Genomic DNA, 16,084 nt, shown 5'->3' on the forward strand with positions numbered 1-16,084 from the left:
GCAGCATGTCCTGTCTTGAGGAGCCATGGTGGTGGCCCGGATCCAGAAACCCCAGTGCGTGACAGAAATCCAGAAGCGAAAGACAAAGTTCAAGTCCATTTCACAAACTAGAGATCTGATAGATGGCTGGCCCGAAATTGGCAATTTCTGGGCAAACAATTAGCAGACTTCGGAAATGCAACCTGCAAGAGGCTCCGGAGCATCGACTCCGTGACCTGCTAGAGCAGGATGTCCGCCCGTGGAACACGGTCCGCGGACACAGGCTAGTGGCAGAAAACACATGCCTTGCAGAGGTGTCCAGAGGGGCCGTTATGATTCCTAACTGCGGTGTTTCAGGGCGCACCAGACAACGACCACACCCTTCGCAGCCACACACCTCCGCCTCTGGGTGCGGACTCCGGCCACCTCGGGTACCGCCGCGATCCGCGAACAGTTTCTTCCCGCGGCGCCAGCGCACGGCGCAGAGGCTTGTGGGAAATGTCTCTCATCGCGAGAGGCCGCCCACGCGAGACTCGGGAGCGCGTTCCAGTTTCCTCCTGCGCGTGCGGTGCCCCGCCCACTCCCGGAGTTTCCCGCCCGGAAGTTCCGGTCCCTGCGGCCCTCCGACGCGGCCAGCCAGAAGGTTGGTGCGATGGGGGCAGAGGCACCCCGGCCTCGGGGCTCTGGGAGCCGAACCGTGAATGAGTCGCAGGCGGGGCACCGAAGTGCAGGTGCGAGCCGCGGTAGGGCTCCCCGAGGCGACGCTCCGTGAGTTCCTCGGGGCGGGCGCGGGGCCGCGGCGCTTGGGTGGGCTGTCGTGACAGCCTTGTCGGAGTCCAAGCGGCCGGAGGCCCTGTATGCCTTCTGTATAAGAAGCTGGCCCAGCGAGCGGGCCTGGTGGGGCTGTGCAGACCGCTGTGCCACGGAGCGACCTTCAGTTTACCGGTCTGTGAGATGAGGCTGGCAGCGACCCTGATGAACTACCCCCCAGTTCCCAGAGGGTGGTGAAGTGTACGTGGACAATCCTGCGATGTGGCAGTTGTATCCCCCGCCACCGTGTAGCCCGCCTAGGGCTCTTGGTTTGAGTCTACAGAAGATCATACGCAGGAGATTGGGGTGGCCCTATGTTTTTAAGAATTAAGTAGGTGTGGTAAAGCTTGAAGGAGGGCGCCCTGTGGATCGGAATCCCTCCTGAAAGAGTACCCCTCAGGTCTGAATTCTCTCACTAGCACTTAAGATAAGAGGAGTCCCAGGAAGGGGAGGATACTAGCCTTGCATGACCTAAGCAGTTGGTCCTCCTGCCCAGAGTGCGCAAGGTTTGGGTAGTGCTACCTCATCTGAAGCTCTCACCCACAAGGTGCTGTTGGGAAGGTGTGGACCAACTTTCAGGAGAGAGAGATGAACTGGGCTGAAGGATAAGTCATAGCCTAGCAAATGTTACTTATTGGAGGGGGCATAGGATTGTGATCTGGAGTAGAGGGATACCCTGTTGCACCAGAGAGGATCTGGCTACAGTGCTCTCTAACCACATTCTAGTTCCTCCAATCCGTGCCCCCATTGTTTCCAGAATCTGAGCTCTTTCAAAGCCAGTCTGTCATCAAATTTGGCTTGTAGAGATGTGCAGGTGCTCCCTCTGTCCTGATGGTTCTCGCTGGTAGCTCAGGAAGGGCTTGCCAGGGTCCTTCTGTCTTATATGAAAGATGAAGTAATTGGTTCTAAGATGATGTGCCTCACACAGGATCACATGAGAATCACGTAAATGTTAGGCATCCTGACTTTTTAGCTAATATTATTAATTTTGCTACAAGTTTAATCAAAACAACTAGTATTATTTTCACTGTTGGAGATTGGTTTTTTGTTTGTTTGGAAACTATCCATGTAGCATAAACTGTACTTTAAAACACATTGCCTTAAACACGTCTCTTTTTTTATCCCTAGTACTTCTTGTGGATTGTCACCTTAAAATGTTGATAACACAAGTGTTTCTTGCCTAATGTAATTTGTCTATTTTTAAAAATCATAAATTTGGTAATAAAATGAGCCTGTAACTTAAAATGGGAAAATTATGCTGGATCACACTTCTCCAAACTAATTTCATAAATGTAAATAAAATATGGCACAGTGTGTTCTTTTAAGTATAGATTAGGCATCCTTAATCCAAAAATATGAAATTTGAAACAATTTTGGACTAGGTATATAACCATTAAAATCTATGCAGAGAGCTGGGGTTGTGGCTCAGCAGTAGAGCGCTCACCTAGCACTTGTGAAGCCCTGGGTTCAATCCTCAGCACCACATATAAATAAAACAAAGGTATTTTGTCCACCTATAACTTAAAAAAAATCTATGCAGATATTCCAAAATCCAGAAAACTCTGAAATTTGAAATAATTCTGGTCTCAAGCATTTGGAATAAGGGACACTTAACATGTAACAAACTATTTTTTTGAAGTAAACATACCTTTTATGATGTAGCAAAACTTAAAACAGTCTATTGATCTGCAAATATTTTGTTTTTAATGATTTAGGTGGCCTCCACTTATACCAGTATTCTTACTGAAGTCCATGCAGTTGACATTGCTTGTGATTTTCAGTACTTGTACATGTGGCCATGCAGCTAACTTGATTGTATTTTAAGACTGTCCCTTAAAATACACTGAGTTCTTGTCCAGCTTGGTGGCACATGCCTGTAATCCTAGTGGCTCAGGAGGCTGAGTCAGAAAGCATGAGTTCAAAGCCAGCCTCAGCAAAAACGAGTTGCTAAGCAACTCAGTGAGACCCTGTCTGTAAATAAAATACAAAATAGGGCTGGGGATGTGGCTCAGTGGTCGAGTGCCCCTGAATTCAGTCCAAAGTACCACTCCCCCCCAAAAAAAAACCCCAAACAAAAACATTGAGTTCTTGGGCTGGGTGGTTGTGGCTCAGTGGCAGAGTGCTTGCCTAGCATGTGTGGGGCACTAGGTTTGATCCTCAGCACCACATAAAAATAGGTAAATTGTGTTCATCCACAGCTAAAAATATTTTTTAAAAATTGCATTCTGGATGATTAGTATATAAGCACTTACTAACCCTAACCAACTGATACATACTGAGAAAAATATGCACTCATTTATTTGAGGTTCTGTGGCTCCACATTTTGGAAGGAATTCAGCTGGAAATTTTTTGCTAGTGTTGTCTGGATCACACATGAGGCTTTGGACATCGGGTGCCTCAACTGAGGCTGCTTGCCTTAACACTTGCATGGTTAGTAATTTGCGCTAGCTCTTGGCTAGAGCAATGTAGCCCCAGGCTTCTTCACAGCATGTCTTTGTCCGAAGAGACCAGCACCAGTGGGCAAGTGCTTTTCAAACGTGTGTGTTTGACATTTCCTGTTGTCTCATTGGCCAAGGCAGTAACATAAATAGCAGAGTCCAGGTTTGTGGTACTGTATGAGTGCTTGCATACAGAGAGATGGCTTGTTGGGAACCACTACTGGAACAGTGTACTATAAGAAGTATATATTATGTATATTTTTCCTATATAACTATGGGTCCAAAATGATGGGTTGCAGCAAGCATACTTTTTTTTTTTTTTTTTGGTACCAGGGATTGAACTCAGGGGCACTCACCATTGAGCCACATCCCCAACTGAGACAGGGTCTCAGTTCCTTAGTGCCTTACTTTTTTTAAATATTTATTTTTTAATTTTAGGTGGATACAATATCTTTCTTTTATTTTTATGTGGTGCTGAGGATCAAACCCAGTGCCTCACACATGCTAGGTGAGCACTCTATCACTTGAGCTACAACCTCAGCCCCAGTGCCTCGCTTTTTGCTGAGGCTGGTTTTGAATTTGCGATCCCCCTGCCTCAGCCTCCCAAGCTGCTGGGATCACAGGCATGTGCCATCATGCGCAGCACATGCATACTTTTCATGAAACTTAAGTATGCAAACCAAGGGGTGTGGTGGAAATGCTCACATGGGGTCCTCTGGGGTATCCTGCCTCAATAGTAAAATAGTTCACTTGTGAAGTATATATCTGTAACAGTTTTTGTTAAGTTTTTATTTCTTTGGGAAATGTTAATTTGTTGCTAAATCTGTAGGTAATAGTTGTTTTAAGTAACTCAAAATGAATTGTATTTCTAATCTTTACCAATTAGTGGGATTGTAGGTGTGTCTTCAGTGGGAACTTTGGTGTCCATACTGAAACATAGAGGGTTCTCTTCCATATAGAGGCTTTTTAAAATTTCTGTTTCAGCTTCTCTCTAGTGTTTTGAGCAGGAGAATCTGAGCCATACCAATTCTCCATGACTCCACTCCATTCACCACCTTTCCTAGCTATGCTTCCAGAGCCCTCTGTGCATTTCCAAGAGCAAACAAAAATGGATACATCTCTGGTGAGTTGTTTCTCCATTCTGTTTTACATTTTATTTAATGACCTTTATGGGGTCTGAGAATTAAGTGGAAAAGTGGAAAAGTAAGATTCAGCCTCTAGGAAATGCATACAAATAAGATAAAATTGGCATGTAGTTTTAGCAGATTATAAGACTTTAGAATCATCTAAGTTGAGTGCATATATGTCTCTGGTCTTTCTGATGTTGTGGCAAAAAAAGGGAGGCATAATTTTTACATAATTCAACAAACCCACAAGGGTGGCATGCTAACTTCTGGGATATGAAGACTTGCTGAACCCAAGGTGGAAATGCTGTCTTCATTGGTTACATTTAGCTACCTTAATGAGGTTTTACTGGAGTTGCTAAAATAGTTGATCCCAGATAGCTTTTCGGTGGCCTGGAGGATTGAATTGACCATATGTAATGAAAAAACTGTCTACACATCTCTCTCAGCTTGTGTGGCTGTAAAGTATGCAGCTAACTGCAAAGTTGGATTTTCTGGTGTATATTCCCACTCATTTGTACTTTAGTCCAGTCAATGAAGTCTCAGTTCATTTTGTCAAACGCTTACCGGTAACCTAAATTATAGTCAGACCCATTGACTATTGAATCTTTTGCCATATTTAAGACCTCTGTCCATGATCTTTTAGAAATCCCATCTTTTATTTTCTTCTGTGGCCTCTTGTGATTTTTTTCTTCCATGGATTTTTTTTTTTGCCTTTTTTTTTTTTCTTCAAGTGTTCCATCTGAGGCCCCATTCCTCTTACTCTTGAGTTTTTTGACTGATGTGGCCCTCCGATTTGACATTCCTATTTCCAGCTTGGATCTTTTCCCACTGTTAGACTATAGATTCATCTTCCTGTTGAGTGCTTCTCTGCTGCTATTCCAAAGGCACCTCAGGCTTCATGAATCCAATCCTCTCATTCATATCCTCTCATCCCTACGCTAGCAATTGACACCTTCCAGCCAGTGACCCAAGCAACAAAATAGAATTTCTCCAGGACTGCTTTCTCCTTCCCTCTCAGTTCTGGTTTTCATGTCAAGTTGCGCTGCTCTGGTTTTTTCTTTTCATGTTAGGCTAATATATGTGTATAGGGCTAATATAGGGGGAGGAGCTTTTGTTGCTCACAAACAAATGTAGTAATCTTGTTGCAGTGGAAATGTTACTCTTTGCAAAATCTGAAGGACATGAGTGCTCAAATGACAGGTTTGATCTCTCAGGAACTATGCTTATTTATTATCCAGTGTTCAGGGGTTAGTGGGGCACATTTGAACAAGGGTTGGTTAAAAGATATATAGAGAATGAGATGCACAGATTTGAATCATTTGTACCTAATGGGTATGGAGGGTTATTTCATTGTGATTTTGATTTGTATTTTTCTGATGACTGTAGTATCAACCATTTGTATGTATTGTGAGGTGTCCCCCAAAATCTCACTTGTGAGCCAAAGCAAGAAGGTTTAGAGAAGAAATTATTGGGCTGTGAGAGTCTTAACCCAATCAGTGAATTAATCTCCTGTTAGGGATTAACTGAGTGATAACTGATAGATGTGGCTGGTGGAGGTGGACATTGGGGACATGGCTTTAGGGTATATATTTTTTATCTGGCAAGTGGAATCTCTTTCTCTGCTTACTTATCATCATGTGAACTGCTTCCCTCTGCCACATTCCTTTGCCACTTTGTTCAGCCTCACCTTGAGCCCGGAGGAATGGAATCTTCTGAATTCAGACCTCTGAAACTGTGCCCTAAATTAACTCTTCTTCCTCTAAAGTTGTTCTGGTTGGATCTTTTAGTTACAATAGTGAAAAAGCTGACTAAACCACAAGGTTTTGGGTTTTTTTGAGTTGTAGGATTTTGTTTTACATGTTCTGGATGTTATTGTCTTATATATGATTCCCGTTCCATTGATTATCTTTTCATTCTGTTGAATAGTGTCCTTTGATGCACAAAAGATTTCAATTTTGTATAATTCAACTTACTGGTTTTTGTTACTTGTGTTTTTGGTATAATATCCAAGAAAGAATTGTTAAACCCAGTGTCATGAGGTTACTTCCCTATGTTTTTTCTTAACATTTAAAATTCACAGTTATAGTTTGTTAGTATAACATAATGTGTGAGATGATTGTCATCCTTTTATTCAGAGACTGATATTCAGTCTGAACTTTAACAACTCTACCTCTCAAGTTGAGGACAGTCTTTCATCTCTAACTTTTACTATTGTTTGAGCTGTGCCACATTCTGACTAAGCTGGCTGTGCAGGCACAGATTCTATCTGCAGGGGCGTTGTTCCCACCCCAAGGAGGGGAAAGAGTTTGTGGCTGCCTTTGACCTGCCATGAGTGCCAGTCTTACAATAAGTATATTTTGTTCCAGGTGCACTTTAATTTCCCTGTGCTTTCTTCTTTTACATCACTTAGTATTTAGGTAAAGTTCTGTTTTTGTTATTGTTGTTGATTTCTAATTTAGTTCCATGTGGACATGGAGCATGCTCATGATTTCCACCTTGAGTCCTCTTCTCTCTGGGTGTCAGGTTAGAGTGGTGCCATTCATGTCTTTTGTCTGGTTGTCCCATCAGTTACTACAAGATGAGTATTGATTCCCAGCCATAATGGTGGAGGGTTTGATTTCCCTCTTTAGTTTTGAGGCTTTTTTTTCATGTCCCATAAGACTTTGTTTTTAGGTGCACACACATTCATAACTGTTATTACCATGAGTGGTCTCTTGTCTGTGCTCTATGTTTTATATTGAAGTTTATTTCCTCTGGTAGCTCTACTTGAGCTTTTTTGTTATTATTTTTGCATAGTGTATCTTTCATCCTTTTGCTTTCAGTCAGTTTCTATATTTTTTTAAAGAGAGAGAGAGAATTTTAATATTTATTTTTTTAGTTTTCGGCGGACACAACATCTTTGTTTGTATGTGGTGCTGAGGATTGAACCCAGGCCGCACGCATGCCAGGCAAGCGCGCTACCGCTTGAGCCACATCCCCAGCCCCCAGTCAGTGTCTATATTTACTTAGTTGGTTTTGTGTCTTTATATTTAAATTGTCTTTATGGAGAGCATATTGTTGAGTCTATTTTTTTGTCAAGTCCAAGATTCTCTGCCTTAAATACTCTATTTACATTAAATCATTAGTATGATGACTTAGCACTACCATTTTACTACCTGTTTTCTGTTTGTCTCATCTAATATTTGTTTCTGTTTCCTCTTTCCTGTCTTTTAAAATTTTTAGTGTAGTCTTCCCTTGGCATCTGTAGGGCACAGATTCCAGGAAACCCCAGAGATACCAAAATCTGTAGATGCTCAAGTTTCTTATGTAAAATGCTGTAGTATTTGCGTATAATCCATGCACATCTTCCCATACACTTTAATTATTTCTAAATTACTTATAATACCTAATGCAATTTAAATGCTGTGTAAATAGTTGTAATAGTTATACTGCTTTGTTCAGGGAATAATGACAATCTAAAAAAACTCCACTTGTTCAGTACAGAGTTAATTTTTTTTCAAATGTTTTTTTATCTGAAATTGGTTGAATACACAGATGCAGAACCCACGGGGAGAGCCTCCTGTATACATTGGAAAGGTTGTTAAGATTATGTGGGGGCACTAACCTTGTCAGTCTATTTAGTCACAAGAAAGAAATGAGGGTGTCTCCATGCAGAGGAAGGCCATCCTCAGGCAGAGCCGAAGCTTCAGAAGCCCACAGCCTGCAGCCCCACCTCCACAGGCGAGGAAAGCTGCTGTTACCTGGGCTGGTTCTTTGCTATGGCAGCCATAGGGAACTATCGTGCTGTATTTGTTCACCATCCTTTGAGGATCTTCAGTTTGTCATACTTATAGTGCTGCCATATAGCTTCCCGTAAAATGCAAGTACTTTTCAGTGGAATGGTTCCCTGTATAACCTCTGTCTTTTCTGCTTTTTTGTCTTTGTACACAGGTAGTTACCTGCTGAATCTGTATACATTAGGAGTTACCTAGGTGTTGTAGTAATTGTGCTTAAACAATCATATATCTTTTAAAGAGATTAAAAGAGACGAAAAGTGCTGGGTTCGGTGGCACATATCTGTGATCTCAGTGGCTGGGGAGGCTGAGGCAGGAGGATTGCAAGTTCAAAGTCAGCTGTAGCAACTAAGTGAGGCCCTGACCAGCATAGTGAGGCCTGATTTAAAAATAAAAAAATACAAAGGGCTGGGGATGTGGCTCAGTGATTAAACACCTGAGTTCAATCCCTGGTACCAAAAAAAGAATAAAAAATGAAGAGGAAAATTTATCTATAATCCATCTGTTGTGTGCGGCGTTTCCCATTTCTTTGATCCTGATCCTCCTCTGTTTGTCTTCGTCAGTTCTTGGGGCAATCTGTTGCAGTTGCAGAACTTCTTTGGTATCTTGCAATATGGGCCTACTAGCGGTGAATCGTCTTAGTTGTGTTTATCTGAAAATGTCTTTAATTTACATGGTCTTTAGGATAGTTCCTCTGGTGTGGGATTGTGTCTTTTCTGTCAACTCTGTGAAGATGTCTTTCCATGATGAAAGTTGGCGTTCCTCACATGTGGCTGTCTCAGGCATGGTGGCTGTCCTTTCTTTGGCTGCTTTCATGCTCCTCTCTTTTCTTTGGATCTCATCAATTCCACTGTTATGTTCCCAGGTAGTTTCTGTCCTGATGAAGGGAGGTTGAGTGTCTTGAGCCTATAAACTGCTGTCACAACATCTGGGAAGGTTTCTAAACTTGTGTTTTGTGTTCTGTACTTGTTTTCTTTTGAAATGCCAGTAATGTACATGTTGAATTATTTCTAAATTTCCCCACTGTTTTCTGAGACTCTGTTTTTCTTCTTTTTTTTCATAAAGGTTAGAAAATATATATTGACCATCTTCAGGTTCTATTGCTTTCTTTTGTCTTCTCATCTGCTGCTAAATCAATTGGCAAACTTCCATTCTGGTTTTGTAATGTTTTTACTGGTAAAGACTTTGCATTTTCTTCTGGTTTCTTTTTCCACTGCTGGTCCTCCTCTGCTTCTTCCTGACATGAAGGTGGTCTTTGGTGGCTGAGCAGTCTGTTCTCCTGTCATAGCTGGGTGGACTGTGTTTGGTCTGGGGATTTTCCACCCTACACATAAGTCACCCACTTCTTCCAATTTCTTCACATGAACAGTGATTCTGAGTTTTATCCTGGGTGTTATAAACCTTAGAGTTTGTGGATACTATTGAATTCTTTGGAGAAGTGATTTTTGTTCTATAAGGCAGCTCACTGACTGGATTCAAAATCCAAACAACGCATTCCTTATGAGGATTAGTAGCTGATTCTCCATCTCTTTCAGCTTCCAGGGGCTGGGTTTTAAAAAATTGATTATTTTTAGTTATAAACATTAGGATACATTTTTTTCCCTTATTTTATTTTTATGTGGTGCTGAGGTTCGAACCCAGTTCCTCACACATGCTAGGTGAGAGCTCTACCCCTGAAGCATGGAATATAATTTGTTCTAATTCAGACTTCCCCCTGCTCCCCTCCTTCTCGTCTCCTGATCCTTCTTCACCTTAGTCATAGTTTTTAAACTAGTGTCTTGTTGATCCCTCTGTGGTTTCCCAAGTAGGTAAGTTGGCCAGTACTCTGGTGGATCTTGTGTGCTGATTTGGTGGCTTGTATTCTTTAGCTCACTCACTCCTAGGACTTGCCCCTCCCCAGTTTTGTGATTGTTGTCTCAGCCTGAACTTTACTGTCCAAGGTCCCAAGCCAGCAGAGCTGCAGCTTTTTTTTTTTTATCAGTGTTGTCCACGTGATGATCACAGTAATCTTTTTTGAAATGGGGCCTCTGCCTGGGCTGGTCTTGAACTCCTGGGCTCAGCCATCCTCCTGCCACAGACTCCTGAGTCATAGTCTTTTCCATGAGCTCTGAATATGATGAAATAAAATTCTTAATATTGAACTTTTTCCTTGTTGCTGGAGTAAGCCTTACACATTCTCTCTCTGTCAGTGAACATGAGTGTCCCCTTAAGTTCTGCACTCATGCCTTTTCTGCTTTGAATCTGAGCTTCTCTTGAGCATGCCATTTACTCCCTGGGCTTCATTTGCCTCTGAGTCCTTACTATTTCATGGACATTTGCCTTCAGTTTCGAGTTCCCTGTGCTTGGGTCACGTGTCCACTGCCAGCAGGACATCCCCATGATGATGCAGAAGCTTCAGCACCATGTGTCCATCACATTCTGTGCATCAGATTCTTGGGCCTTTACCCATTTTCAGTTTATAGCATCAGGCTCTATGGAGCTGCCCATGAAGACAGCCTAGTGGCAAACACCCTCTTAACCCCTACACAGCAGTTAGTATCAAGTTTTGTTTCTGCCATTTCTTTTGTTTTCTTCTCTTTTCCAGGATTGTTTCCCTATTCTTTATTCTTATCTCTCTGGGTCCTGCTGAGGGTGGTCCTGTCCCCTGGTTCTTTCCGACTCTCCTCTTGAGGCCCTTCCCTAATTCTTCTTTCAGGAGTCAGTGCTAATCTGGGCATGTCACTTATTTTTGCTGGCCTCTCATTGTTTACGCCCTCTGGTATAAGAGGTGAGCGATGTTCACTTTCAAGTGCATCAATTCTTGTGGATTTAGGAAGGGAATATGAAGATGCCTATGAGCATGCTAACAACAGTGAGCACAGGCTTTTTATTGCTGGAGTCAAGTGTTAAATGTAGAACACCCACAACCAACTCCTTGTACACTTCAGAGCCGAAGGTCACTCACCTGGACATTGCCCTTTTGCAGTTCTGTTCGTGTGATATGTGTTCTGCCTTGTTTCAGGACTGGACCATTGCTTCCCTGTGTTTGTAACACATTCATGGGGAAGATTGGGGCTCTGCCTCTTCAGTGAAGGGCAGTCTGATAACACAGAAAAACATGGTTTTCCTATTTCCATGTTACCCTGATTTCCATTATACTTGCTTTTAAATTAGCTCAACACCCTAGTTCAGTAGGCACTTACATTTAATGTCCTCATATGATCATAGTCTCGTGGGGGAAGGGGTTTCCATCCCTTTGTCCCTGACAAGGCAATCCCACATCTGCAAGGGAAGCTGCATGGGGCAGTTTTAGTATGGGCAGGATGTTTCTGCTATGACTTCCCCCCCACGGAGTGGCCTACAGAGCATGCTCACACACACAGAATGAACTCCCAGGCTTTTTGTTCTCATGACCTGGTACTGATGACTTGAATTAGAAGCATGTTCCATTGCAGGGCTTGGTGTCATTTGAGGATGTGGCTGTGAACTTCAGCTGGGATGAGTGGCAGGACCTGGATGAAGCTCAGAGGACCTTGTACAAGGATGTGATGCTGGAGACCTACAGCAGCCTGGTGTCCTTGGGTGAGTGAAGGTCTCAGTAATGCCAGGAGCAAGTTTGTTCTGAGGAAGTGTGAGCACCACAGGGTTTACTGCTGTCAGGGTATGGGGTTCCACTAACAAAGGTTCATATTGACCCCTTCATTACCCTCCTCCAGAAGCCATACTGTTGTTGTTCCTCAGAGGGCCCTGGGTAGCAGTGTGGCCAAAGTCCTGCACTATTTCCTCCAACAGGGCACTGCATCCCCAAACCTGATGCGATCATCAAGCTGGAGCAAGGAGCAGAGCCGTGGGTGGCAGAAGAGCCCCCAGACCAGAGCCATCCAGGTCAGTCAGCATATCCTGGGCAGGGGGTGGGAGGGGCAGAGCCCAGCCCATGTGTGCCGAGTGAGCTGGATGAGGCATTTCCCCTGGTCCTACCCCTGAGTCAGACACCTGCATCCTACAGTCTTCACAGGTGGCTCTCCTGTGTCCATCCACCATCCCACGGCTCCTGGGCTTTTTTCTCAGCAAGCTTCTCTAAAGTCTCAGTTGCCCCTTCCCCCTCACACTTCAGGACTGTCCCCCGCAGATATTTATCATGACATTCACTGGTTCTTTCAGTGCTTGCCAGGCAGGTAACTCACAGATGCTAGTGTTTGGTGGCTGTGGGAATAACAGCAGTGATTAAACACATATATCTCCTTTTAAAGAACTTATTTTTTTTTTTTTTTTGAGAAAGAAAAACCAAATATATGTAGTTGCGAGATAAGAACCGCCAAAAATGTTTTTCTGGGATAAGGCAGAGTGAGTGGGGTGTATTTTGGGAAGGGTCCCAAGAGGAAACTGTTTTAGAGAGATTATAGTTTACTTTGGGACTGCTTAATTTTGAGGAGGTGATTTTCCAAATACAACATATAATATAGAGTGTGTATCAGTGATGGAAATATGACTTTGGAAACTAATAGTTTAAAGCTGTAATTTAAAGTCAAGAGCTATTATTTATAAAGCTCACCTAAGGAGTAAAGAAAAATGAGAAAAGAAATCCAGGAGATAGCTTTGTGTACAGGACATGAGATTCTGTGATGCTGAGGAGGACCCACCGTAGGCCAGAGTCCGGCACCATTTCCCCCTACAGGGCACTGCATCCCCAAACCTGAGGCGATCATCAAGCTGGAGCAAGGAGCAGAGCCGTGGGTGGCAGAAGAGCCCCCAGACCAGAGCCATCCAGGTCAGTCAGCATATCCTGGGCAGGGGGCAGGAGGGGCAGAGTCCAATCCACATGAGGTGGGTATGCTGTTGAGCTCCTCTCACAGTCTTTCCCCAGTTGGGAGGAGAACTAGAGATCTGTGTTTCAAGGCCAGGTGAACCAAGGGTGTGAGTGCATAGGTTTCTGTTTGGGAGTGGAGTTATGGAAGTGAACATTTTCCCTTTCTCTTTGTGGGACACATGAAAACAAGAAGGAGAGTGAGATGCGTGCAAGAGTTGTTTTCTGTGAAACCAGGAGACTGTTGAAATATCAGTACATTCTTCAAGCAGGGTGCATGCTCCAGAAACAGGAGAGTGCCAGGGCTGTGGTCTCAGCTGGAAGACTTCTCAGTGATGGCAAGCACAGCCTGGGTTGCAGAAACAAAACCTTTAGATCAGCAGGGAGGGAGTGCCCAAGGCGGCAATGGGTATGGACCCTGCCTGTTACAGTTCTGAAAAGCAGAGGATGTCAGGTTGAACTAGGGATGTGATGGATGTTGTCTTCATCTAGGGTGGGGAAGAGATTTGAAAACCCCACAGTTGCCTTGTACTGTTTCCCCAGGAAGACTAAACAAATGTAGATATAGAAGCTTGCCCCCAGGAGCATTGCTGCTTAGGTTACAGACAAATGGCCCTATTTGTTCTGTGGTAGCAGATCCTGGGAAATACCATCTTCAGAGCTAATGAATCAGAAAAGAAGTGACACAAAGTGGTCAGTTACTAAGAAAAAATAGACAAAAGGAAGGAAAACAAATGGCAGATGAGAAGCACTCAGCTTAACATACAGACAAGTGGTGGTTAGATATTTTGACTAAATATTTCCTTGGATATTAAAAGAGAAAGAAAACTCAAACAAGCAGAGAAAAAGAGTGATTTAACATAGTAAAAGCTACCAATGCTGAGGTAACTCTCAACTTATTAGGGAGAAAAGGCATATGCTTATCATACATCAGTACCTATTTGTGATATTTTAAGTCACTAGGCCACTGGGATAGAAAGAAACTTCTTAACCTTTATGTAAGTATTCCATAAGAAGTGCCTAGGTGTGTGCTTCATTGGCATGTTTTCTTGTTGTTGATCATTTCAGATATCCAGAAAGTGGAGGATCTGAGTGAGACCAGCCAGGAGAGTCGAGAAAGACATCTGTGGCAAGTTGTGATCACCAGACGCAGTGCAGACGAAGAGAGAGTTGAATTACAAAGAGCATTTAATTTAAGCTCAAGCCAGATTTCAGAGCTGATTGTAAGTAATGGAAACTACTTAGGAATGAGGATGGATGAGCTTGTTGTATATCAGAACATGCTTCTTCCTGGTGAGCCTGATACCATGCATGTAGGAGAGGGGCCTGGTGCCTGTGACCTGACTGGAAAGCCCCTCAGGCACCCTGAGCATCTTGGTCCACAACACCAGGTTCAAGCGATGCAGCAGGACCTTGAGCGGGGTGGAGAAGGTGGGGCCTGTGGCACAGGGACGATATTCTTCATCCAGGAGAGGGTTCACCTGGGAGAACCCTCCTGCAAATACAGTGCCTATGCGGAGGGCTGTGGTCAGTTTGCTGTTGGTGTCCAGGGGGTAACCCATGTGGGAAGGAGAGCTTATGAGTGTGGGGTCTGCCGAAAGACCCTCTCCATCAAGCCCACACTCACTCACCACCAGAGAACGAAACCCTGGGTGTGCAGTGAATGTGAGAGGCCCTTCCTGACACAGCAAAGAACACATACACAGGAGCCCTGTAAGTGTGACTTGGGTGCTCAGTCTCTCTGCCAGAAGCCAGACCTCACTTTGCAGCCGAGAGCTCACGCAGGGGAGAAGCCTCATGAGTGTCACGAGTGCGGGAAATCTTTCTACCGCAGGTCAGACCTCACCGTGCACCAGAGGACCCACACAGGGGAGAAGCCCTATGAGTGTGATGAGTGTAGGAAGTCTTTCAACCAGAAGTCGAATCTGAGCAGGCACCAGAGGACCCACACAGGAGAGAAGCCTTATGAATGCAGCAAATGCGGGAAGTCTTTCAACCAGAAGTCAGACCTTATTCTACACCAGAGGACCCACACAGGAGAGAAGCCCTATGAATGTAAGGAATGCGGGAAGTCTTTCTACAAGAAGTCAGACCTCACTGTGCACCAGAGGACGCACACAGGAGAGAAACCCTATGAATGTGATGAGTGTGGGAAAACTTTCTATCAGAAGTCAAAACTCACTGTTCATCAGAGAACACACACAGGAGAGAAGCCCTACGAATGTAAGGAGTGTGGGAAGTCTTTCTACCAGAAGTCAGACCTCACTGTACATCAGAGGACCCACACAGGAGAGAAGCCCTATGGATGTAGCAAATGTGGGAAGTCTTTCTACCAGAAGTCTGTCCTCACTGTGCACCAGAGGACCCACACGGGAGAGAAGCCCTATGGGTGTGATGAGTGTAGGAAGACCTTTTGCCAGAAATCACACCTCAGCAGGCACCAGAGAACTCATACAAGGTAGAAACCTGTGCTTCAAGAATGTGGGAAAATCTTTTGATAGGAAGTCAGACCTCAGTAGGCACCTAAGAGCTCACAGGAGAGAAAAGCCAGCCTTTGTCAGAGCAGTCATCAAGCTTCAGAGAACTTCCACAAGGAGCGCTGCATGGCAGAGGCAGGTGTATGCTCCCCACTCTCCTTTCAGTGGACATACACTGAGTCTACACTTCTCAGCCTCACTGTTGTATCCTGGACCTGAGTGCTGTCCAGAGGGGTGTGTATGCAAGTGTGGATGTCATGCCCACATCTAGCGACTGGTGACTGTGGTGCCTCCCTATTTCCCATAACCTGTGGGACTTAAGTCCAGATGATCCCAGGGTGATACTGGGAGCTGTTGGTGGGATAAGACCACTGTGATTTGAGAAGGAATTGATTGAGGAGAGCAGAGATCTCCAAAACTCTACCCCAGAATCTCCCTTGTTACTTTGTATTAGAGAGAAATAAATACTCTTAAGTCATTGTATGTGTGGTTTGTTTGCATTATAACCCAATAGCCCACTTTTCCTGATTCACTTTTTGAAGGTGGAAAATCTTTCTGAGCAAAATTGCTAGTCCCTGTTTATCAAAATCTACACAAGAGAAAGAATCCTGTGTGGTCTCCTTTCATCCCCAAGTTGGTATATTGGATGTTCAGAGAAACGGGAGAAATGAATTTGGGGATACTTTCATCAGGAAGG

The 16,084-nt window shown here is 44.1% G+C and overlaps 1 protein-coding gene across 1 annotated transcript; it reads left to right on the forward strand.

Moving 5' to 3' along the window:
• The first annotated feature begins 559 nt into the window (after positions 1-559).
• LOC124078660 (zinc finger protein 717) lies at positions 560-15,866 on the forward strand. Its single transcript, XM_046423620.2, has 6 exons — positions 560-722; positions 4,292-4,350; positions 11,562-11,688; positions 11,899-11,991; positions 12,782-12,874; positions 13,979-15,866. Exons 1-6 carry the CDS (start codon positions 632-634, stop codon positions 15,370-15,372), a joined length of 1,857 nt encoding a protein of 618 aa, XP_046279576.1. The 5' UTR covers positions 560-631; the 3' UTR covers positions 15,373-15,866.
• The last annotated feature ends 218 nt before the right edge of the window (positions 15,867-16,084 follow it).

This window comes from Marmota monax, unplaced genomic scaffold (genome assembly GCF_021218885.2).
Source record: "Marmota monax isolate L192 unplaced genomic scaffold, Marmota_monax_Labrador192_F-V1.1 WCK01_AAM20220418_F8-fsc00009, whole genome shotgun sequence".
Classification (NCBI taxonomy): Eukaryota; Metazoa; Chordata; class Mammalia; order Rodentia; family Sciuridae; genus Marmota; species Marmota monax.

Excerpts from the sequence above, each read along its gene's own strand:
- LOC124078660 (XM_046423620.2), top strand. The coding sequence starts at position 632 with ATGGGGGCAGAGGCACCCCGGCCTCGGGGCTCTGGGAGCCGAACCGTG. Across the intron at positions 723-4,291 it reads AAGTGCAGGTGCGAGCCGCG|CTATGCTTCCAGAGCCCTCT; the intron begins GTAGGGCTCCCC and ends CACCTTTCCTAG. Across the intron at positions 11,992-12,781 it reads CCCAGACCAGAGCCATCCAG|GGCACTGCATCCCCAAACCT; the intron begins GTCAGTCAGCAT and ends TTCCCCCTACAG.